This window comes from Pogoniulus pusillus, chromosome 24, assembly GCF_015220805.1.
Source record: "Pogoniulus pusillus isolate bPogPus1 chromosome 24, bPogPus1.pri, whole genome shotgun sequence".
In the NCBI taxonomy this organism is placed as follows: domain Eukaryota; kingdom Metazoa; phylum Chordata; class Aves; order Piciformes; family Lybiidae; genus Pogoniulus; species Pogoniulus pusillus.
In genome coordinates, this window is record NC_087287.1 from 14,772,855 (window position 1) to 14,796,893 (window position 24,039).

Here is a 24,039-nt window from a genome sequence, read left to right on the forward strand (position 1 = left end):
GTAAAAAAGAGGTTGCTTCTGATACTATATAAATAAATGGTGAGTATACATATGTATGTCTGTAAACGCATCCTTTCACTCGTACGACATGCACAGTTAAAGATCAGGACTGAAAGCTTTTATCCACAAAACTGGGCCAGTGCTGACTCTTGTATTCCTTAAAGTCTTTCAAAATGCACAAACTCACTGTCAGAGCAGAAATATAGCACTCATTTGCAGTTAATGGCAGAAAGAATGTTCTAGCTTTATATAAAAGAGATACTAAACAGCTTATGGAGGCATTGTTGCAGGAAAACAGTGACAGGTACTGGATGGTTCCTCCTACACACTTTACTAAGAGCAGCAGCAATATCAGAGACCATTAGACAAACTGACCTGTGGTGTCATTCCATGGCAGATATACATGATTGGGATATTCTCCGTGTCTGGCCCTTGATCAAGGCACAAATCACTTTTCAGGGAATTCTGCAGCTAATATAAACAGAAAGAAAATGAAATTAAGCAAGTCTTATAAAAAAATAAATAGCACGACTACTTTCTTTTCTTTGCAAAAATCCCATGTGTTGGCAAGCAAGGAAACTTCAAATGCTTGTTGCAATGAAGCTACTGAAGAGAAGGCGCCTAGGCTAAATTCCTCCTTGTCTGTAATCTAGCACTACCGATTCCAGTAATGTTGTGTGAGGTTTCAGGGAAGCATATTTCAAAAAGCCTTCAGAGATAGTAACAATTTGTGATGTAGGTTTAACAAATATTGTCTAATCAGTCCCTGGTACACACTATGCAAAAGACAACTGTTTTCCCAGTGCAGCTAGCTGAGCAGTATGGATGGAGTTTTAAAGAGAGAAGAAAGCCCTGTAATTAAACAGCTTTTCGGAATCACTCAAGTGAGTCTTGCAATTCCTGGAAATAATTCAAAAAAGTTCTTTCTGCTGACACTTGGAGACTTCTGGCCAATTGGTATGCATTAGCTCTTCCTTGCCCCATTCCAAGCTAACCCACACACAGAAATCTAGCTATGAACAGACTGCAAAGTTCCCGGCCCTGTTCTCACAAACCCTCAGCATTACCTATGCAGCGCTGACACAGAATCCTCTGAAAGCAAAGTGTGAAATTAATGAGCACAGATAGCTGGAAGGTCTTTGTAGTGTGAGGCCAAGGATGTGGACTGCATAACCATGGGCAAGTATAAAGGTGTTCAGTGGTATAAGATCAGTTCAGAGAACATGAGAGACTTCTCTGATTGAGGGAGTGAAGAGGTGATGTGGTTTGCAAACCCCTGTGACTTACTGAGCTGTCCTGTCAGCTGTGTACAGGGGCCTCCTTTGAGGTAAACAAATTGTTATGCTTAGAGAGGAAGCCTGTAAGTGCACTAGTCCATTAAGAAGTGTGGACAAGGCTCAGGCTGAAGCCAGGCAGTGAATAAAATCCAAACTGTGTCGTGGTTGTTGCCTAGCTGGCAACCAAGCATCACAGGGCTTCTTGTTCATTTCTACCTGTTCCCAGTAGGATGGGGAGGAGAACCAGAAGAGAGAAAAGGTAAAACTGAGTGGTTTGAGATAAGGACAGTTTAATAGGACATCACAGGAAAGAAGAAACAACAACACTGATAGAAGAGGACATAAAACAAGTGATGCAGAATGAAATGATCACTGCCCAGAACTTCATGCTCAGCTCATTCTGTAGCCTCGACTTCCAAGTTACACACCGAACATGACCATAATGCCACATTGTATCCTCTTGCCTAGTTTGGGTCACCTGTCCTGGCTGCATCCCCTCCCAGACCCTTGTGAAAATAAACCCTATTCCAGCTGACAGGAGAATAATCATTAATTCCTTTCTACAAGATTTCCAACTCCAAATCAAACTCTAAATTCAGTACCAGACATGATCTGTCTCTGAAAGAGAGAACACACAGTAGGTATTAATGCTGGCCTTGTTCTTAGCTGCAGCCCTCAAGAACCAAATGAAGTTTCCTCTCTCAAAGCTTTGTCTGACCCACAACAGTAACCACAGCCATGACTGTACTCATAATCAGATGTCAGGCCCCACTCTCTATCTAAACCAAAGTGCCTGGATCCAGCACTTCTTCCACAAACCCAAATTCTAATGTCTGTCCTAGCTCTGCTGTTATATAACCTTTCTACAACAATCCACATGATAAAAGATGCTAAAACATCTGCCTTGGGCAGCATCCGCCTGTAACTCAGCTGGGAGGTCTGACCCACCAGTAAAATGGACCTAGAGACTTCAGAGTCCCAAGCTATAAAAAGATGCATGACACCTAACAGCACCTGTTTGGTGATGAGGGCCTACAGAGAAAAAGACAAAACACTACAATTCCTTTTGACACCAATCCTCCTCTTGTAAGCCTCGAGAACTGAAAAATAAAACTACCTCTCCAGATTTAATTAATCAACCTCTTATCCCAATCACAACTCTACAATTAACTTTGAGTATTTGTAGAGAACTGATCCCTACAGGAAACAGAAAAACCCAAGCCACTGGCCTGTTAACTAATAACACTGTTCCCAAATCTGAGGCCCAGACTCTTTGGAATTATCCCTTTCCAACATCTAGTGGCTTGGTAGCAACAATTAACCTGGATAATGCAGTTTAGGACTACCAAGACTTATATATAATTATAATGCAGAGGATATAATCTTAATTATAATCCAGAGGCCAGCCAGGCTGCCAATGCCCATGCTGAAAACCAGATACAGTGAGATAATACTGCCATTTGCTGCCTTTCAAATCTGAAGCCTTACAGAATACAGAGTTAAACTAGACTACTGAAATTGGGAACTTGCAAAATTATCTCAAACCTCAAGCTGAAATCACAGAGCCAAATACGCTTTCTCCTAACTCCAAATTCAGAAAGAAATTTGGTACCTGAACTCTTACTCTGTCACCAACCCTAACTCTAGCTATATGCCACGGCATGAAGTCGACATAAATGATACAGCTATTTTCCTAACTCTCACAGTGCAGGAGGAAATTAAGGATTCAGGGAATAAATATGAGTGGTGACACTGTAGATGCCTATATCCTAACCCTCGTCCCTGTTCAGGTAACTTTTGTTATTACTCAGTATTTTTTAGAATTAATGATAATGCTGTAGTATCAGTATGCTCTACAAAAAATGAAGATGATGAATGGAAGCACTTAAGAGAATCAGCAAGAGGCTGATGTCCTTTGAAATATCACTTCTTCCTCTGGTGTAAGACAATCAAGCAAACAGGAAAGCAGACATGGATGAAGATTATGGATCTAAACAATTCTTTTACTAAAAAGACTAGGCACTTTATGTTTCATGTAAGAGCATTTGATAAAACACTGAGCTTTGGATTTCATAATCGACTCCCCCTTCACCTGTACAGGCACACTGCCAGAGCTGCCCACTGCTCCTCCTGTCATAGCAAAATAATGGCATAAGGCCTGATCATTCATAGCTGATGAGGCTATTCTCTGCAGACAAAAGACTGCATCATGTGCATTATTATGTGTGTTCTGGCTAGTGAGGTCAGTACTGCTATAACAAACTCTTCTGGTTCTTGTTTGTTTGTATATTGTCAGCAAGAAATCTCCCAAGGCTGATGAAAACGTCTCAGCAGAATATAAAATCATAACGTGTCTGGTCACTGATTTTCACTTTGGCTTACATGATACAGAGTTCACTCTGAGACTACACAAATAACCTTAGCTACTCCACTGGTCTTCCTTTTTCAATCTAATATCACTTCTTCATCTGCAGTCAAATATTTTTTTAGCCAGAAGTACTGTGCAGAACACCGTGCAGTTTTTTCTACTATGCAGTCTCCTCAGGAAACTCCACACCCTATTAGATTGTGGCATCTCTGAGAGCAATTCCACACAGCCCATGGAGGAGACTCCTTGCACACAGGTGTGATTTGGGCATTGTTCCAAACTATTTTGGAAGGCAACCTTCATCTCATGTATTTAACAATGACCTAAACCTTTGCTGGAAGTGTTTTTCTTCTCTTTTTAATTACATGAAGAACCAGCATGATAATTTTAATTGATTGTCAAAGCACTCATGGAACTTAGTGGGGCACATAGCCACTTCACTTGCCAACACAGAACAGCTGCTCTATGGCACCCTCAAGGGTCTTCTTAGAGCCATAATGGCAAACTGCACAACTGAGACTTCTTTTTGAGGAGTGTCTCAAACAATCACAGTATCACAGTATCATCAGGGTTGGAAGAGACCTCACAGATCATCAAGTCCAACCCTTTACCACAGAGCTCAAGGCTAGACCATGGCACCAAGTGCCATGTCCAATCCTGCCTTGAACAGCCCCAGGGATGGCGACTCCACCACCTCCCTGGGCAGCCCATTCCAGTGTCCAATGACTCTCTCAGTGAAGAACTTTCTCCTCACCTCGAGCCTAAATTTCCCCTGATGAAGCCTGAGGCTGTGTCCTCTCGTTCTGGTGCTGGCCACCTGAGAGAAGAGAGCAACCTCCCCCTGTCCACAACCACCCCTCAGGTAGTTGTAGACAGCAATAAGGTCACCCCTGAGCCTCCTCTTCTCCAGGCTAACCAATCCCAGCTCCCTCAGCCTCTCCTCTTAGGGCTGTGCTCCAGGCCTCTCACCAGCCTCGTTGCCCTTCTCCGGACATGCTCAAGCATCTCAATGTCCTTCCTAAACTGGGGGGCCCAGAACTGAACACATTCTTTCACTTGTCTGACCTGCTCTTACTAGTCATGTTTTCTGATTGGGACTTTCTTGTAAAAAGGCAAATTTAATTCACAGGAATCAACTGTTGTGAATATGACACCAGACAAAGAATGTGAAAAAGATGTCCTAGCTTATTATGGGTCCATGCAATACTTGCCCTCTGTTTAGATTGCCAGTTTTATAGGGGCAAGAATTGCCTCTGCTTTCATGACCATGGTACAACTCAAGCATTATTTCAACATAGACAACGATAGTGACATCACACAAGTAATGATAATGATGATGATGCCAAAATACAGGTGTTTGAGGTTTTAAATTAAGATCTGGGTGCAATATTAAGGAGTTCGGAGTTGAAATACTGATCCTATTTTGTTAATTTACCTGATGCCACAAACTTTCCAACTGACAACTCCAACTGGTTTAAAAAAATCATGCCTTGAGTCCCTCTGAGCAGAATGCAAGTCAAAAACAAATGAAAAATTAAGAGGAAGATAACCTTCCAAATACCGCAGCATAAAGTACAGCAGAGCATCTGTCTCTGTCAACTAGCCACAAATTATTTAACTAGTAACTCCAAGTTTATCTGATTCTTCTATGTAGAGCCAGGCACAGCCTGCCTGAATTAGTTCTGCTATTACACCTTTCTCCTTTTTGGAATGGGAATTGTAAAGAAGATCCTTACCACCCCATAGGCAATGGTATCTGAATACATTCTCATTTCTGGATACACGCTGACAAGATACCACCTAAAGGTCTTGCACTGGAGCTTTTTCCTCAAGGCCTTCCTCTCAGATATATCACCAATATCAATTCCGGAGTCCTGCACATATAACAAAGGAGAGAAAAGCAGGAAAGACATCAGTGAACTCACCATCTTCCTCACTGCAAAGATGAGTATGACTGAAGACATTTACCTGTCAGTTTCTGGTTGCAAAGTGTGTCTGTTACCCACCCACACTCCATGAGTGCTTCAATTCAATGTGATACAGGTCACTACGGCACAGTCTCTTTCAGAGTCTCCTTTGGTCAATGGAACCACCCCTACTGACTTAAGTGGGGTTTAGATATAGCTTCCAATGAATATCACTGTTGTTCTCCAATTTCCTGGCACTTTCCAAATCCAAAAGTAATTGGCAGGAAGTAGCAAGTTGCCCTAGAAACAACCTCATTGCTGGAGTCCTACTGTGGCCTAATCATTAGTACATGACACTTTCTGGCCAGTTCTGAAGCCTGGGTTTACTGCTTCACTGCAAAGAGCAGAAGCTCTGCTCATCTTTCTGAAATATCACTTATTAAATATCTCTTGTAGTGTAAAAAGACAAGTTGCTATTTTTGTTTAAAGCAATTTCAGAATATTCTCTAATTTTTATTCTCTTTTACATTTCTAGCTAACCTAATTTCTACTTATCATAAGAGCAGATCATAAAGTGTGAGTTTCATAAAGTCCCTGTATAGAAAAATCAATAATTTATCACATTAAAATCATGCAGTGGAAATTTTTAGAGAGGGATCTAAGTGTAAATCCATAGCTGCTATTTGACAGAAAGTCAAATGAGAAATTTTGCTCCACTCTGTGCTCTACCACTTTTGCCTCAGAACAAAACACAGGATAAATAAATTTTCATAAGGAATCTTATTAAACAGTGTCCTTTATTGGCCATAAACACCCTAAAGATTTTACCAGCCAGCAGATATGATTTAAAAATAACACTAGTAAGTACTAAATTTTCCTAGTTACACATCAAAAAGGTATCTTTTTTAGTATCTAGGTCTCTGAGCTAGGGCTTCTCAGAGACCTGGGAATTCTTCCACAGAAAAAAATCTCAGGTCCTGTGGTTAACATTTTGGAGTAACATATTTCATGGAAAGTCCCAACTGTTATAACTGAACACATTTCTATTATTTATATGATCCATTACCAGGATACCATTTCATCAGCTTCCAGTGAGAGAATGACTCCTGTAGTTAACCACTAGTCTAACAGTTTCTGGCCATGTTATCTGTCTGTCCTCTCTGGTGTGTCTCACAATGACATCCCAGCATCGTTTTGCCTAAGCTGAAGCCAGGTTAGATTTGAAAACTGTCCCTCTGGTATTTCACCTTTAAAGTAATCTTGAAGTAAGCAAAGATGAAACAACAATGTTGCCATCCAGCCTGCTATCTAAAATTGAACTAATCTATCCTCAGCCTTTCTCATCTGCTAGTTCTTTGCACCCTGCCTGGAAGTCTATCACAAGTGTCCCACAAGCTGTTACCACTATTTTGCTTCTTTGCTTTTAATGCTTCCTCTTTCTACTGATGTTTCTATACTGCATTCCACATAAGCTTCTAATGCATAGAAAAGGACTCCCAGTAATGATGTAGGCTTTCTTTATACTAACTGATTCAATTACAGTAATTGGGAGTGTAATTTTGTTCTGTGTTTTCCTCTTTCCCTTAAAAGGCAGCAGTTTCCTGCTGCTCCAGAACCAGTCCAGTACTCACAAAGTTTAACATGGGAAAGTAAAAAGAAATTCCAGGTCTTCAGAGCTCTTCCCTGATTCTTGGCAGACCTTGCACAACGAACATAAAAATGCTCAGAACAACTTCAGAATGCACAACTGTTTGGGGATACTTGAGCACATGGCTCAGGCTGTCAGAACAAAGCAGAATCTCAATTGCTCTTTTAAGTCCTTCTCTACTTTCCACATGGCAAAAGAAGGCAGTTGAGTGAACAACATTTGAATGTACCCAGTTCCAAGTTAAAGATCCCATCTGACAGAAAAGCCTTCTGGTGGTCAGAAAGATAGCCTGTTCCTGAACATCCTGTGGCAATTACTAGGTAGTGAATAGACTCAGGCTTTATAGGCCTGCTATGGCTGTGAAGATGAAGCTCTTTCCCAGTACGTTTGAATTAAGTATGTGAGCATGTGTATGTTTACTCGGGTTTCTGCAGCAGTGAGAAATACAAATGAAGGTTCTTTGTTTCATACATATAGACAGTAGTGAATCACTTGCTACAACAGAGGCATCTCATTACACTGCAGTAGAAGCCAGCACCATTAAGCGCTGCTGTAGTGCTCGCATTTCCAGCCTTTAAGTCTGTACTATGGTTTGACAGCAGTAGCCTTCGTGAAGATGAAAAGAATCTGCATTACAATTATTCAAGCATCTCAGTGCAATGATTTGTATATGTGTGGTGGCAAATGACTGGAGACTGAAGTAGCAAGAAAGCACCTCACTCCTTTTCAAAATGGACAAAATCTGCTTTGGCAGTGCAAGAACTACCATGCAAAGATCTTGATGGACTTTGTGACCTGCAGAAATCACAGTAAAATCTACACACTGTGTATTTCTCCTTTGTTTCATAATGTATATTTGGTTCCTTTGTTTAATAGAGGAGCTTTAACATTTATTATAACAGGTGTATATTTTTCTGACCTACTGTCACAGTCAAGACTGTGTTATTACTCCTTGTTAAATTTCCGCTTTGCAAGTAATAGTAACAACAACTTATCTTTGAAGTCTTTATGAATTTGATTTCCCAACTGCATTCAGATCTCAACTTTGCACAAGATCAAGCAACACCATCACCATATCTGGATGAACATTGTGCAAACACATGTATAATACTGCATACCCTGGTTAGCAAAAAGAGCTTCTAAGTCTTACATTAATGTTATGTTTGCAAGTCAAAGAATTGAAACTTGATCAGTGCAGATCAACCAATCTTCAGGAAAATCTCTAAAATCCAAAAATAGAAACTGAAATTTAAATCTATCAGGTTAATCACAAATAAAAGGAATTGTTAATTGTTTTCATGTAAAATGAGTTACCCTAGCCTTTGGTCCTGTATACACTGCTGTGTCAGTACTCAAAACAGGGCCACTTAAAGAGTAGCTTGGATTCTCTGAACATGGGACTAACTTCCAGAAAGATCCTTTCTCTAGAGCAGATCATGGAGGATTTTTTTTCTGGTGCTTTCATGGTACATTATGTGGCTCATTCTGCACCTGGAAAATAGGGCAGAGTCTTCCTCACTTTGCTTAAATGATCTAGTTTTGGCTATTTCAAGCTGCTGAATCGACATCAGCATTCATATAACTAGCGGTTTTTTGATTTCTAACCTTTTGCCTTGTTAAAGAAGTCCAGCACTTTATTTCTTGAAACAGAAATCTTAGCAAAACCACTTTCTCTGAACAGTTGGCAAAATCACTCAGAGATATTTTACAGAGATTTTATTAAAGAAAAACCAAATTGCCCAAGTCCTTTTTGAAAGTCTTTTGCTTTTGCTATAACAAGAAAATCAGGCTCTTAAGGTAAACCTCAAATTCAACTACAGTCATGGTTTCCAGCCTTCAGGAAGAAACAGTCTATTCTACATGGACCCTGGATATTTTCCAGAATAGGTACAGTCACCTTTCTCAGAGTTCTTTAGCACTTAACAGTTCATCGATTAAATACCACTGAGTAGAGAAATGAGGAGCACCTAAATTCTGATGTCAAACTGAACTCTCAGTTCAAGAACTCAATACTATCTTTTCAATGCAACAGACCCACTCTTGCTCACCTATGTAAAAAACCTAGATGAGAAGCCCAAGGGTTCAGCTCTATTCTGCAATATGTCATGACATCCACCAGTCACCCTTACTCTGATGTGAAATTACTCAACCATAAGACACCCATAATTGAATCAATAGATGTTAACACTCCTATGCTCCTTGGCAGAACTCCCCTCACAAACTTGGTGAAATTACAGCTCTGTGATGGTAAATAACAGAATCAAGTTCAAAATAAGATGTGCAATAAAGAGTTTTTTCCCATTTTTATACAGCTACTAGATGAAAATCTCCATGAAAAGTCATCAGTGAGGATGAGAAACTTAAAAGTGATTTTTAAGAAACACGAAGATAATTTTCTAGGATACGACACAAATACATGCATATTTTTATATGTGTGTGTATGCCATAAACACACACCTACGTGGATGTAAACAACAAAATCCTAGCAGAAAAACACGAATTCAGAGTAGAAGTCACCTCCAAAAGTATCTAATGCCAGAGCTTGTAAACACTGGTATTTGTGACCCACCTCCTGGGGTATGTTCCACGCCATATAGACATGGCTTTTAAATTCATCCATCCAGACTTCAGCCACCCTTAGTGCATTTCTTCGGACATGAGCAGTGAGATCTTCTGTGTAGGGTTTATGTGCTCTTTCGATGTGGGCGATCCTGGAGCAAGGCAGAACCTCAACACTGCCTCCACACTGCCATACCTAGGAGGGAAAAAAGACATTCTGCTAGTAAGAGCTTCCCTACACCAACACTGTCCTTCAGTAAACACATAGCAATTGTTTTATTTCTATATTTGTTATTGTTACAAATGAGAACAATCACTCAATACTTGAATATACAGAGGGTTTTTCTAGAAAGAAATGATAGAAGAAAGTTATTACCTTGCCTTACCATGAATCATTACTACTAATTAACTTTACTACCATATTAATACATTAACAGTAGTATCTCTCAGAGTGTTCCTGAACCAATTAAGCCTTTTTACAGGGCACCCAAAACACACCTGCATCAAGGTTCAAGTTCCTCAAAGGTTGTGCACACAAGAACTATTTAGAATTTGGAATTACACAATCTTATGTCCAAGGGAAATTAATTCAATCATATTCTTAAGATCACTGAAGTTTCAGATTCTAGAAAGACTGGGCACATAAATGCATCTTATGTTTTGCTTTAAACATAGCTCAGAAAGGATCAAGTTTTATTTCTTTTGAGAAGCAGTGACAAAGACTAAGACTGCCCAGTGAAAATGTTCTGTGAAAGACTTTGACACGCAATACTCCTAGAAATTATAATCTATTTATAACATAGGCCACTATGTCTGCTCAAGTGTGTTTTCCTTTTGACAACTACTGCAGCTGAAAGCTAATCATGTCCATAATGCTAATTATACAGACTGCATTTATTTCTGATTTTCTATCAGAAATAACCACTTTGGCAGCCTTAATAGTCCGTGAAGTACTTCAATTCCTTTACACAGACGGTTTTTTCCTTTGTATCTTGCATTATGTAAACTTCCTAACAAGATCAAGGCAGCCATTCATAATGGTTGAGTGGATGCTGCTCAGGTGAAAAAGCAGATGTACTCAAACTGTTTGATGCTGCTGAACAAGTCCTCAGTGTCCCTGAGGCAGGTGTACTCTCTAAGTGACAGAGTTTGCTTTATGATACTACTAGCAGAGATTCCTGAGGCTTGGTATCCCATACCAAAAGGGCAAACAATGAGGTTTAAGGTTCTCCTTCCTTGTACAGCTCACCCAAGAGAGAGAACATTCTAGTCTCGCTCCTAGAGGCCAGGAATGTGCATTGGCAGAACATAATGTTCTGGAGCTGACCTCAGACTCCTTAGGTCTGTCCATCCTATATGCATATGCTTTACTAAGGAGGCATTTTGTTCAGCCATTCATTTTATATATTTAGACATCTGGCTTGAATACAGCATTGAGGCATTTGGCAGCTCCTGAGACCAGAAAATGTGGCATGGATTCAGAATGTTTACAAAGCCTTTTCTGAACTGGTGCCTAATTGCATTCAGCATATGCTGGGAGAAGAGATAGAGCCTTGGTTTTCGGAGCCCTCTGGAACATGAGCTATCCCATGAAAGCACTGTACAGTCAAGAAGGGGGCTGAAAAACATTAGCAGGTCTCCATGTCCAGAACCTAGGAAATCTTAAGACTAAATAAACATAATTGTTACCAACATCAGGGCAAAATTCAGGGGATCATAAATATTTAAAAATAAATGGGCAATTTGTCTGGGACAAGAATAAATAATCTGGAAACAACACTTGTGTCTTGTCTTCCTAAACATCATCTAAAAGGGCAATCCAGTTTAATGATCTAACAAAAATAATAGTTTGTCAAACATTAATTCTAAACGTTTCAGCTATGTTTCCCAATAAAGATGAAATGTGAAGTATCATCAGGCTTTGCTCAAACAAAACCTGCTTTCAGTCCCAGCCATTTCTCAATATGGTGCTAACATTCAGCTATAAATTTTTTCAGACTTACTCACTGTACATGTTTAAATTAGTATCATAAAAGACAAGGAAGAGGTAGAGAGGATCATAACTTAGCCTAGGACAAGACAATTTCCATGCCGCACGCACAGCCTGCTCTGCCTAGCCTTTGCTCAGTTTAGCTTGGGATGGCCTTGATCCAAGTCCAGCATGTGAACACCAAATCCTTTGTGGGATTTTTAGAGTTAGGTCTGAATGCCATCTTGATAACAAGCCGAGCCAATAATACATGGCCTGTAATAAGCTGGATTTCCAAGTAAAATTCCAGGATCTGAAAATCTGGGAAGTGGGCTTGTCTATAATTTTAGTAGTGATTCAGTAATCAGTAAAATCTCATTTGACTTCATAATGAGGTCCTATGTTTTCAAAAAACATCCTGAGATGGCAAAGTCTTTAATGTAGTTTGTACATAACAATTACTCTCTACCTGAATAAACACCAGTTAATCAAATCTGGTGACCACTTCTTTCCCTCAGACACTGCCAGGCTTTCTTCTGCTGCCAGAGGTTAATTAATTACTCTGCAAGATTCATAGTTTCACTTGAAATCTTAATGCTAAGAGGGAGCTGTCAATACAGAATAGGCAGGTTGTACTAAGCAGCTTCAGAGCCTGTCCTCTTATTTCATGCAATCCATGAAAATGTGATGAGCATGCACTGAAACTGGGCTAGAGATAGATGGTAATTGTTTCCATTTATCAAGATAAGAAGTTCTTTAATTAATTACTTTTTAAAGAGGAAGATGTAAGAAACAGGTGATCTGAAGATATGTGAATCATAATTTACAGTCTATGCAGATCTTGCAGCTACAGCACCAAACAAGTAGTGCTACCTTAGGTGTAGGCTCCAAAGCCTTGCAGAGCACTCAGGGTGAATGCAAATACAGTACTTTACAATCTTGACTTATTCAAGTCGTTCACATCTAGGCCAAGCCATAGAACCTTTCTCTGCCACAACCATTCTCCCAACCATGGAGGAGGCTCTGAGGTGACCTTATTGTGGCCTTCAAGTATCTGAAGAGGGCCTACAAAAACGCTGGGGAGGCACCTCTCAAGATATCAGGGAGTGACAGGACTAGGGTGAATGGAGCAAAGCTGGACATGGGTAGGTTCAGGCTGGATGTGAGGAGAAAGTTCTTCACCATGAGAATGGTGAGACCTTGGAATGTGTTTCCGGGGAGGTGGTTGAGGCCCTATCCCTGGAGGTGTTTAAGGCCAGGCTGGATGAGGCTCTGGCCAGCCTGATCTAGGGTAGGGTGTCCTTGCCCATGGTAGGGGGGGTTGGAACTAGATGATCCTTGTGGTCCTTTCCAACACTGACTAATTCTATTATTCTAAGATTCTTTGCCAGTGGGTTTACGATACAATGAGAAAGCTTTCTCCAAATATTTAACTGCATTTAGGGAAAGGTCAATTGCAAAGAAAAAAAAATAGAGGTAGGCATTAAAGTGGGACTCTCAAACAGCATGAAACTCTCCTGGAACCTCCAGCAATTCTGGATTCCAAACTCTTCCAAATGTGGAAAAACCTCCAGCCAAAGAATGAAGAGACTTTGATAGTCCTACACTAAATATTAAATACTGCACTGAACATGATAATTGAATACTAAACAATATGATCTAATTAACTGACAGCTACAGAAAATGTTTTTTTCATTCTTTCCTGATTCTATTTGAAATAAGGAAATTTCTTTCAGCTAGGTCAAGAATGTCTATCCATTCTCTCTTTCTTTCTTAGACTAACTGTCCCCTTGAATCTGACCACTCCTATTCCCCCCTATCTCCTTTACTCATGTAAACAAGTCCATGGTGCTCCAGTTTTTGTATTGGAGCCACTGTTGATGTTTTTTAAAGACATCCTGAAAGGGTACAAATTTCACACCAAAAGTGCAGAGAAGAGACTCATTAATTACTCTGAGCAAACATGTATTTTTTTGTCAAAGACAATTTTTACATTTTTAAAAAAAGTAATATTTTAATACTACCTTTTAGAGAGGCTTGTTCTTAATCTAATAAAATTCCTGTAGACCTTTGTCACTAAGAAATAACAATAGCGATTGAAAGGTTAGCTCCTCAGCTTCACACACTTCCCCTGTGGATCCCACAGGTGTTTTTGTGCCCTCATTAGTAGTACTGAAAAGCAGCTTGCTAGTTCTCCAGCACTGTTATTTTATGTGATGGCTATAAATAAATACAAAAGTTTAAAATCAGGGAAGCTTTCTAAATTATGATCCATGACTTTGGCAGGAAGTCTAATGATAAAAGAATTTCAAAGACTTTTTTTTAACCACATAGAATGGTTTGAAGTAAAATGTTATTATCTCTGAGCATACTGTCACTGCAATTGGTAATACTTGATGACAAACCTGTACAAATTGCAAGGAAGAAACCTGATGAATTTCCCAAACTATGGTTAAAAGAAAAGACAGTACCTTTTCCTGTGGCTCAAGAATGTTTTATCTGTGGTAGCAAGAGGTGGAACTTGTTAGCCATTGTCTCCATTGAGACTTGGACAGACTGGAGAGATGGGCAAAAAGGAACCAAATGAAGTTCAACAAGGACATGTGTGGAGTCCTGCATCTGGGGAGGAATAATAAACTGCACCAGTAGAGGTTGGGAGGTGATCTGCTGGAAAGCAGCCCTGTGGAGAGGGACCTGAGAGTCCTCATGGATAACAAGTTATCCATGTGCCCTTGTGGCCAAGAAGGTCAATGAGATCCTGGGGTGTATTAAGAAGAGTGTGTCCAGCAGATCAAGGGAAGTTCTCCTCCCTCTCTACTCTGCCCTGGTGAAACCCCATCTTGAATACTGCATTCAGTTTTGGGCTCCCCAGTTTAAGAGGGACAGAGATCTGCTGGAAAGGGTCCAGCAGAGGGCTACAAGGATGATTAGGGGACTGGAGCACTGCCTGATGAGGAGAGGCTGAGGGACCTGGGGCTTTTTAGTCTGGAGAAGAGGAAGAGTGAAAGGAGATTTAGTATCATAGTAGTATCATCAGGGTTGGAAGAGACCTCACAGATCATCAAGTCCAACCCTTTACCACAGAAGTCCAACCCTTTACCACAGAATGTTTATAAATATCTGAAGGCTGGGGGTCTGGAACAGGGGGGCAGGCTCTGCTTACTTGCTCCCTGTGATAGGACAAGGAACAATGGATATAAGTTGCAGCACAAGAGGTTCCACCGTAACACAAGGGGGAACTTTTTTACTGTAAGGGTAACAGTACACTGGCACAGGCTCCCCGGAGAGGCTGCAGGGTCTCCTTCTCTGCAGACTTTCAAGGCCTGTCTGGATGCGTTCTTCTGCGACCTGAGCTAGACTCTGGCAGGGGGGTTGGACTCAAAGATCTTTTTGGATCACTTCCAACCCCTAACATTCTGTGATCCAGTGATCCATTTCCTGTCAAATCACTAAACACCTTGTCAAAAATACCATGAGTCTATTGCTGTGATACAGTAAATAGCAATTCACATTTCATTCTGTAAAAGCATCAACTGCAAAACTGTAGCAATGAGTCTTAGGTTTTGCCTTAAGGTAAAGACCTTAGAGAGTTTCCAAGTATCTTTGGGAGTACTTAGCATGATTGCTGGAGCCTCATCAATGTAGAAGATTTGCTTTTCTTTGGATGAGATTCCTGAGGTTTGAGTCCTGTTGGTTCACTTTGCAAAAATAGTCTTTCAGAAAAAGAACACCAACTGGTGTTTCTCTTCCAAAGACCTGTCAAAATCCACTTCAGTGTGTTCAATGCTCCTTTCTAAGAAGGCCTTAGAAAAGGCTCTTTATTCTTGAATTTTCTGAGGAGGTTCATAGATCTGGTAGAGCCTCAAGAAGGGCTTAGAGGGTTTCATCTTCCTGAATAGGTTCCTTCATCTTTAGCAAAAGGTAGTAAAATTCCATAAAACATCTGAGGTGTAAAGGGACAGCAGCAATGCCAAGGCTAATATTTACAAAGCTGAAAGACTAAATTCAGCAAAGCCTATAACCTAAACTAAGTAAAGCAACTGGGAGATGCTAGGAACACTAAATGACTACAAATAACTGATTTGGAAAGAAAAGAGGGAGGGAATCTCCCTTTAAAATCTTCAGTTGCTATGAGTTATGTGCAGAATTTGCCCAAGCTGCAAGCACTTTGTCCTGTAATTTACTGAAGGTACATTTACATGTAAACTATAATTGTGGCCCTGTGTGAATTTCTGCTCAAAGTTAAAGTGGCCCCACAGAGCAAACAGAAAACATGTTTTTAGTATTGGAAGGAGCAGGAAAGCAGAGGACACGTAAAGCTGCAGAGACAACACTGGTGGCGGCACAACAGCTCAGCTGTAACTTCCACCCTATTACAAGACCCAAGTACTGGGCAGTTCAGTAAGATGACACAAGTGAGGCTGCTGCAGAAGCAGTACCACAGCAAATGGCTTCCTGCAGCATTCTGCAAAGTGTAATACTACCATGCTATCGTCTCTCACCCATTCCCACCAAACCAAGTGCAGTAATGATAGCATTTGCACAGCCTACAATGTGCAGAAGAGATGGGTGAGTCACATTATTAGAAATGGCTAAATCATTGCAGTTGTGATTTTTTTTAGAGGAAATTCCATTCACATCTGGACAATCTGATTCACTAAAAAAGGGTTTCCATTTATATTTAGTTTTACATTTAAATCCACATCTTTTAGTAAATCACTTTCAAATGCATTTAAACATATTTGACTTTGCATATCTAATCAAAACAATTACAGCTCTGAAGCTGATCCCTCTCTTGAATATTTAATTTATACTTCATTATAAAATTATATAACACTTCTTCATTAAAAGTGTTTCTTTTTATCTCTTTAATCACTGAGTGTTCTTTTCATGTTGAAGAAGCTTAATCTAATAAAAAAACCCAAACTATGTGAAGCTGAGCAGTTTATTAGCATGTACTGTATTCATTAAATTTACACAGATCACGCAGTTTCCCCAGGAACTGCTGTGACCTTGTTTGAAACCACCATTTCTTTTGGACTGCCAACAAAACTTTTTACACTTTTTAATGATTAAGTGATTTCTTAAAAAGTTGAGGCAATTTCTAGCTTCTGTGAAGTCTGCAAATGACAAAATTAGAAGAACTCATTAAAGATATCCTGAAGATAAAAAAAAAATGTGAATTAATGACTACTGTGGATACAAACAAACAGTCGACAATATCTATAAAATATAATTTCATGCAAAAACTGTTTGTGAATCCTGTTAACTTTTGTCATTACCATTAATCATTTCCTGATAACCAGTAATGGGCCTGATGGGTTATAGGCAAGTATGAATGAGCTATTGTTATTCAATAGCATCAGCTAAGTCTGCCAGCATTTTGGGTCTGCATTTTTATTTTAGTATCTTGACAAGTAACTGCAGAAAGGACAGAGAGAAAGGTGAGATACAAAGATAACTGAAATCGATGTTTCTGTTTCCAGTAGCAATCAGTGGGGTTTGGATCACATCCTGTAGATTTTTGGATTGTCATGGACATTTGGGCATCTGTCTCTGCTAACTTAGAGGCCATAGTCACTGGTAAACCTTTATTTATGTCACATCTCCACTGAAGTCAGATAACCTTAACCAGATAACTGCAGTGGTCACAATAAGTACAATCAACCATGCACAATTATTCCACTGGACTCAAGTGGCTTCCTCTCATTGAAGCGGACTGCCCACATGGTGCAATTAAACACCGAGTCCTGGTCTGAGACACAGAAACTCAGCATTAGAAAAATAAGAATATAGGTGACCCTGCTTAAGATAGCTGTGGTTCTGGTTTACTCCTTGCTCCCCGATGCTAAATGGGCTAGAAAAGAGAGTCATGTCTTTGGCATGTACCCCTGCGGAGTGGGAAATTAGGGTGTAAATTTCAAGAGGTGACTGCCTAGTCCCAGCTCAGAACAGTATGCACAAAGAGAAATCAGACAGTGGAGAGAGGGTGTTTTTAAATTACCTCATCTATTTTAGTGAAGCCCTGGTGAAGTTTTTGTAGACTGTCATCATCACACAAGCCTGTCATACCTTCAGGTGAACTTATCTATTTGTATGCAATAGTTTGTTTCCATAACCAAGCTAGTAATCTTAATATGAAACTGTAAGCAATCTACAAAACCACACTCCCACAATCTAGAAGACTTTTCAAAAGGAAATAAAAGGCTTTAACACAAATAGAATGGCTCTCAATGTTTAAAATGTAAATTATCCCTTGAATCTTACTTCTGAAGTCATCACTAATTGCCTCATAGGTCTCATTTTACATTAATTGTGCCTTTATAAAACACTCTCATTGAAAAAGTAATACATGTAAAGATTGCTCCCATATTAAATGGTTAGTAGTTTCATCTCTCTTAGCTAATTGCTTTATTATGTACTTTTTAAAGTGTTTTGCTCTGCAGGGATTAATTCTGCGCGTATCTTCATGAGCTGCGAAACTTTTACAACGCATTGTTAAGCTACGTATGTTATGTTGCTGGTTTACAATTGCAGAACTGCTCTGTGCCATGTGTTACTAGGAGGGAATATGCTTCAGAGGTCCCTGAGGGCATATGGCTTCATTCTGTTCCCTTTCAAATGTGTCTACCTCATTGCTAGGCACAGCAAATAACTGACACATAAATCACTACATTGCCAAGTTTAAGTCATGAATAGGAAGTAAACTAAGTATTTTTTCTTTGAAAAGGCAAAACCCCAGCAAACTGAATAACCATATAACTACTGAATTGTGTTCACGAAGCACCTTGCTGCCCTGCTCATCTTTTATAGGTTTCCTTTCTCTTCCTACCACAGCTGTACTTAGCCTCATCAATCTGGTTAAACTTGCGTTAACTCAAAAGACTTCAGCAATACCAGAAGTGACCTATGATAAATATATAGTCCAACTGCCTGACCAGTTCAGGGCTGACCAGAAGTTGGCTGCCAGGGCAGACCGCTGGCTTCTTTTGAGCTGCTCTCAAACAGCAGCTCCAGATTCCTTTCTGCAGGGCTGCTTTCCAGCCACTTCTCTCCCAGTTCCCCATGTCACTCTGTCCCAGCTGCAGGATACAACATTTGGATCTGTTACATTTAATTCCATCAATCAAAGCTAAATGCTCCGTCTATCTACACCCCTCTTTAAGGCAGAGAGTGCCAACAGCACTTCCTAGTTTGGTATCATCAGCAAACATGCTAACAGTGCATTCAGCTCCTGGATCCAGATCACTGATAATGAAGAAAACTGCAATAGTCCTGAGGAACGTTGCTGTGGACTGGTCACCAGCCAGATGTAGCCCCATTCACTAAAACCCTTTGAGCTTTACCCTTCTGTCAGTTCTTCATCCAGCACTCCATCAACCTGCTCATCCCACAGCCAGAAATGTGGTCTTGTGACTGAGGAGACTAGGCAGCTCAAAATCTATCAAAGAAAACACAGAAAACCTACGCTTTCTCTTCATCCCAGTTAGTCACATTACCATCTCCAGCAAGTATCAGCTCAGCATTCTCTGTAGATCTTAAAAAACTTTTAATATCTAACACATCAGCCACTTCCAACTCTAACTGAGCTCTGGCCTGTCATGTCTTCTCCCTGCATATATGAGCCATAGTTCTATACTCTTCCTGTGAAGCCTGACCTTTCTTCCAGAAACACACAACTTCTGTATCCTCTGAAGCAACATGAGAAGTTCCCTTTTCAACCAACCTGGTCTTCTGCCCTGCTTGCTTGACTTATGACACAAGTTAAGGTATCTGGATTTTGCAGCTTTGACCCAAACTTGCTGGATCCATCCTGGTGAATCCATTTCAGTCTTCTACTCATCTCTCTTACACCACAACAATCCAGTGCTCTCCCACACTGGTCTTCCTCTAATCTTTGTTAGATTGCCAAATTAGGTCTGCAGTATTTAAAACTCTCCATAACATTAAATTCTAGAGAAATCTCATCTCATCGTGTTAAAAAAATATGGAATCTCCACAGACTAGGCCATAAAGAACTGTAATACCAGAAGCTACAATGACATTGGCACCAAGCTGTGACTTAAAGTGCAAAAAGATATTAAATATGAGGCTATCTTATAAAAGTACAGTAATTAATTCACATCTCACCAGAAGCCACTGATTTGTAAGTGTATATTAACTTAAATTTTCTCCATTTCTTTCTGATTTCATAACACATCAAGATATCTGTATTACTACCCACCTGGGAGTGTGCAACCACACAGGCACAACCAGTGAAAAACTTTCAAGTGTCTTGTTCTCCTTCCTTGCAAGGGTATAGTGATACCACGTGCTGGTGCTGGATCACTAATTGCTTTCCTGTGGGAGCAGCTTATCAAATGTCCTCTCCCCAGAAAGAGCAAATCCACTAAAATGATTCAGTGGTAATGTGGTCTGTATGTATAATTACACATGCTGTAGGTGTAGGTTACCTGCTGAGGCACTTGTGGGCAATAATGCAAGGGGAAAAAAATCAGTATCTCCACTGTAGGTTTAACAGAAAACCAGAACGAGCCAGAGAAAGCTGGTTTCTGATGATGTCACAACTGAGACCCGCTTGGAAGCATGACAATGGTGTTTTTCTCCTGTTGCAATTACAGCCCTGTAAGTAGAGAGTTTTAGTCTGTGTCACCTTGGGATCCAGGTTGTTAACACTCGCCGAAAGAAAATTAACCTTAGTGGTATTTCTGGTCACACTGAGAAGCCACTGTTTACACAGGATGCTGGTCAAGTACTTACACCATGCTCACAATGCCTAGGAAATGTTTCTATCTTGGGGAAAGTGTGGGCTTTGACATGTATTGGCTACATCTTGTAGGAAACAGCATTTGGTCAGTCTTCACAAACTTTTCTTGCAGACCTCAATCTAAAAATGAGCTCTTAATTCACAAAATGGATTAAAATAAAAGATATATCTTTTGATTTAAGGCTTAATGTAAAGCTAAAAAGGAATCACTACCTTGAAAGTACTTTGAAAGACTATTCCTATTCCCATATTTCTCAGCCTTTACCCTTTGCTCATCATCAACCTAATGCTGCTCAACAGCACCTGTGATCATACCCTAAGGAGTTTTTTTTCTGTACAGCAAATTATTCCCCACTGGGAAAGGCTATAGCCTACTTACTACACCGAGTTGAAAACATGGCTCCAAGACCACAGCAACTGATGGCACTGGTTAAGTGCAACAATGGGGAACATCTAGATCAATTTTCCTGAAGGGAATTTAGAGAAGATCTACACTGCTCAGTAGAATGCTATGAAAGAGGACCCAGCAGCAAAGACAAAAAAGGGATGCTACGGACACATGACACATCCTACTGTTTACTTGCCTTGTGAACAGTTCCACAGTACAGCAGCTGAGCAAAAAAATCCTTGCTCTCTGTCCTTTCCCAGTCCTCTCCCATTTCTACCTCTTGGCACAGTAGCCTCTCATTTTTCCTAACACAGCAGTTTGTGAAGCACCCTGGTAAATCACAAACTGATTAACATTAACATTCACTCTGAAGTTTAAAAAGAGTTAACACTGTAGAGCTTTACTTCTGAAGTGGAGGTGTTCAGAGACAGTGAGTGGGGGATGGCCATTCAGACAACGATGCTGGCAGAGCCAAAGCACTGGTGTGCTGCAATAATGAAAACAAGAGGGCAGCAAGGAGAAGGGAGAGAAAACATAAACAAGTGCTATGAAACTGCACTACACCCTGCCTGACCTGTACAACGTGCAAAAGCTTTCCTTAATAGAAACAGACATCTATTTACATGTAACATATTAGTGAGTTCACATAATTCATGGTCTGTATTAAAAACACTGACAGATAAAATTGCTGGAAGAGGTTCAAAATGTTTTCAGATAAATAAAGAGATTTGAGGGCAAACGCAAGTATCTCTACTCACTTGTGTTTATCAAAATGAGCGCTCTTGCAAGGCCATATTAGAAGAAAGAGATCTCAGATGAGAAACAATTAAGGTATACCAACAATTTGGATTGAAATGACTGGGCATGTAAGCCAGCAATAGGCTTCCAGGCAGTGTATGAAGGAGACTGGGTTGACTAGTCAGCAATGAAGAATCATGATCCCAGAAGCTGGAGTGAGGGGTGGTTAAAAGATGACCAGATAGGTAGATAGTGAGAAGGAGAGAAATATAGAAAATTAAAAGCATGTTCCAAAAAAATCAAATCCTCCCAACCACTCCAAAAGAAAACAAAAAAGGAAATCACTTCTAGAATTAGAGGGGAAAAAAAACAATCAGGGAAAGGCATGACAGACTTTTACATCAGCTTGCTCTGCAACAGAGGAACACTATCATATGGGCAATACCTTCAAAGAGCACTGAGACTCTTTCCTGGTCAAATAACTCATTTTGGCATCTCTGTTCATAAGCTGCATTCCTCTAGTTCTCCACTCAGAGAATAAAAACATCAGCTTTACCTAAGTTCTACAGGCAAACTGCCAGGCTAACAAGAACTGAAGCAGATATATTTATTATAATGTTATTTGGTTGCAAATAGAACTAATTTCCTTGTGGCGACATACTGTATGAAAGTCATGAGTCATACTCAGACATACTCTGAACTATAAGTTTTCTTCCTGGGTCAGCTGATGTGAAGTCCTGATGCATCTTATAGTCATTTGTGCCTTCTCCCTTAAAGAGCTATTACCTTCTAACAAAATTTCCTCTTACCCATTAACATTTAGATTCCTGTGAATATAAATTCATCTGCAAGCACAAAGTCTTTGTGACATACATAATTACTCTAAGTCAGAGACTGGGTTTAATATTCCCTTGATTCTGATGATTATTTAGTTTGTGACCTGAGGCAAATCAGTGAAAATTTGATCAGGCATCTCTAAAAGTGGTGCAAAGAACTTTGTAGTAACAGATATTTAGAAGCTTTACCAAGAATGCTGGATGCTTTAAAAGACAAAATTATTTCTATAGACTTGCTCTTGATAGAAGATCAGGAATTGGAATCGGCCTTTAAGAAGCCTACTAGACTTGAACCATATAAGGTAAGATCTAACTGCTAACTACTAACAATGCATTTGCAGGGGCTTCCATAACCACAGGAGCTGTGCAAGCTGAGCCCAAATAACATTGAGAAACACCAGTCACATACTCACACTTTGTTTCTGCTGTAAGGCAGTTACCTACACGCTTCCTTTCTAGTCTCCTGCATAGCAATGTGATTCCAGTTTGCACTCCAAATGCCATCTGGTCCCTTAAAAGCACATTTAAGTCCATTCAGTTGGGAACAACTGAACATAAACCAAAAAGAAGCATTACTCATTCTAATATGATTTTAAGAATATTATCCTGTAGCACAAGAGATGAGTATTTAAAAAATGCCAGATAAAGTGACCGAGCTGCTCAAAAAGGGTGCTGCCAAATCTTTCACCATCCAGTTTGCCTTTGCTTTCTTATGGGGCAAATAAACAGCCTTGTAAGAAAACTTGCTTGAGAAAAAAATATAGCATTGCTTCTAAGATTCAAGATGCATTCATATTTTGAACTCATGTCTCAGCTTCTAGCTCAAGGCAACAGACCTCCATTAATATTTAATAATTGATATTTAATATTTTACAAATGTTATTACAGAGCTACAGGCCAGGGTGAAAATATTAGAAGTTAAAATAATACACCAAATTAGACATGAATAGAGCTGGGCAGAGAAACTAATTTATCAGTCAAGTGAACAATTATCCAATCAAAGACCTAGTTTTTGTGGTTTGTTGCCATTTACTAACAACAGCTGCTTCAGATACAGTTTCCAATAGTTGGAGTTCCTCCTACACTCACGTAACACAAATAACTAAGTATTTGTGCAGATGATGAGGTGACAGAAGTGTCTCCTGGGTGAGGATACTGGAATAAGTTTCCCTTTCCTCAGGGTCTAATTCCTGTACCTGCACAGTAAAAAACACATTACTTCGGCTGAAAACAAACCAAGACAGAGTAATAGTTTACCCTTTATGACAAAGGGAAATCCTAAATAGGTAGACTGTGCTTCCCAGTAGCATCTCAGCTGGGAGATTAAATCTTATCTTACACCACTGAAGATGGAGCTGCTAACAAAGCAAATGGAGAATAAGGCTTTGACTCTGGGCCTAGGCAGAGACAGTGATTTACTCAGTCCCACCATGACATGATGCTGCAGCTGTATGAATATAAGTCCAGCTCACAGCAGTTTTACATTCTCTGTAACAAAATGAGTAATATGGGACCATGTTTTAAGGAAAACAGGTAGCTCAAATAATCTAACCCTTGCTGCTATTTCTGTAGTTGAGAGAAA

General features: G+C 39.9%; 1 protein-coding gene across 7 annotated transcripts in view; it reads right to left on the reverse strand.

Moving 5' to 3' along the window:
- Positions 1-24,039, reverse strand: part of GALNT18 (polypeptide N-acetylgalactosaminyltransferase 18) — a 181,033-nt gene that overhangs the window by 29,526 nt on the left and 127,468 nt on the right. For 6 of the 7 annotated variants that reach the window (XM_064163746.1, XM_064163743.1, XM_064163745.1 and 3 more), the window contains exons 8-10: positions 9,770-9,955; positions 5,382-5,519; positions 376-471 (exon numbers count right to left, since the gene is read on the reverse strand). In XM_064163746.1, coding sequence (XP_064019816.1) covers positions 376-471; positions 5,382-5,519; positions 9,770-9,955 — 420 coding nt within the window. The remainder of the gene's footprint in view (positions 1-375; positions 472-5,381; positions 5,520-9,769; positions 9,956-24,039) is intronic. The other variant, XM_064163744.1, reaches the window with a different exon arrangement.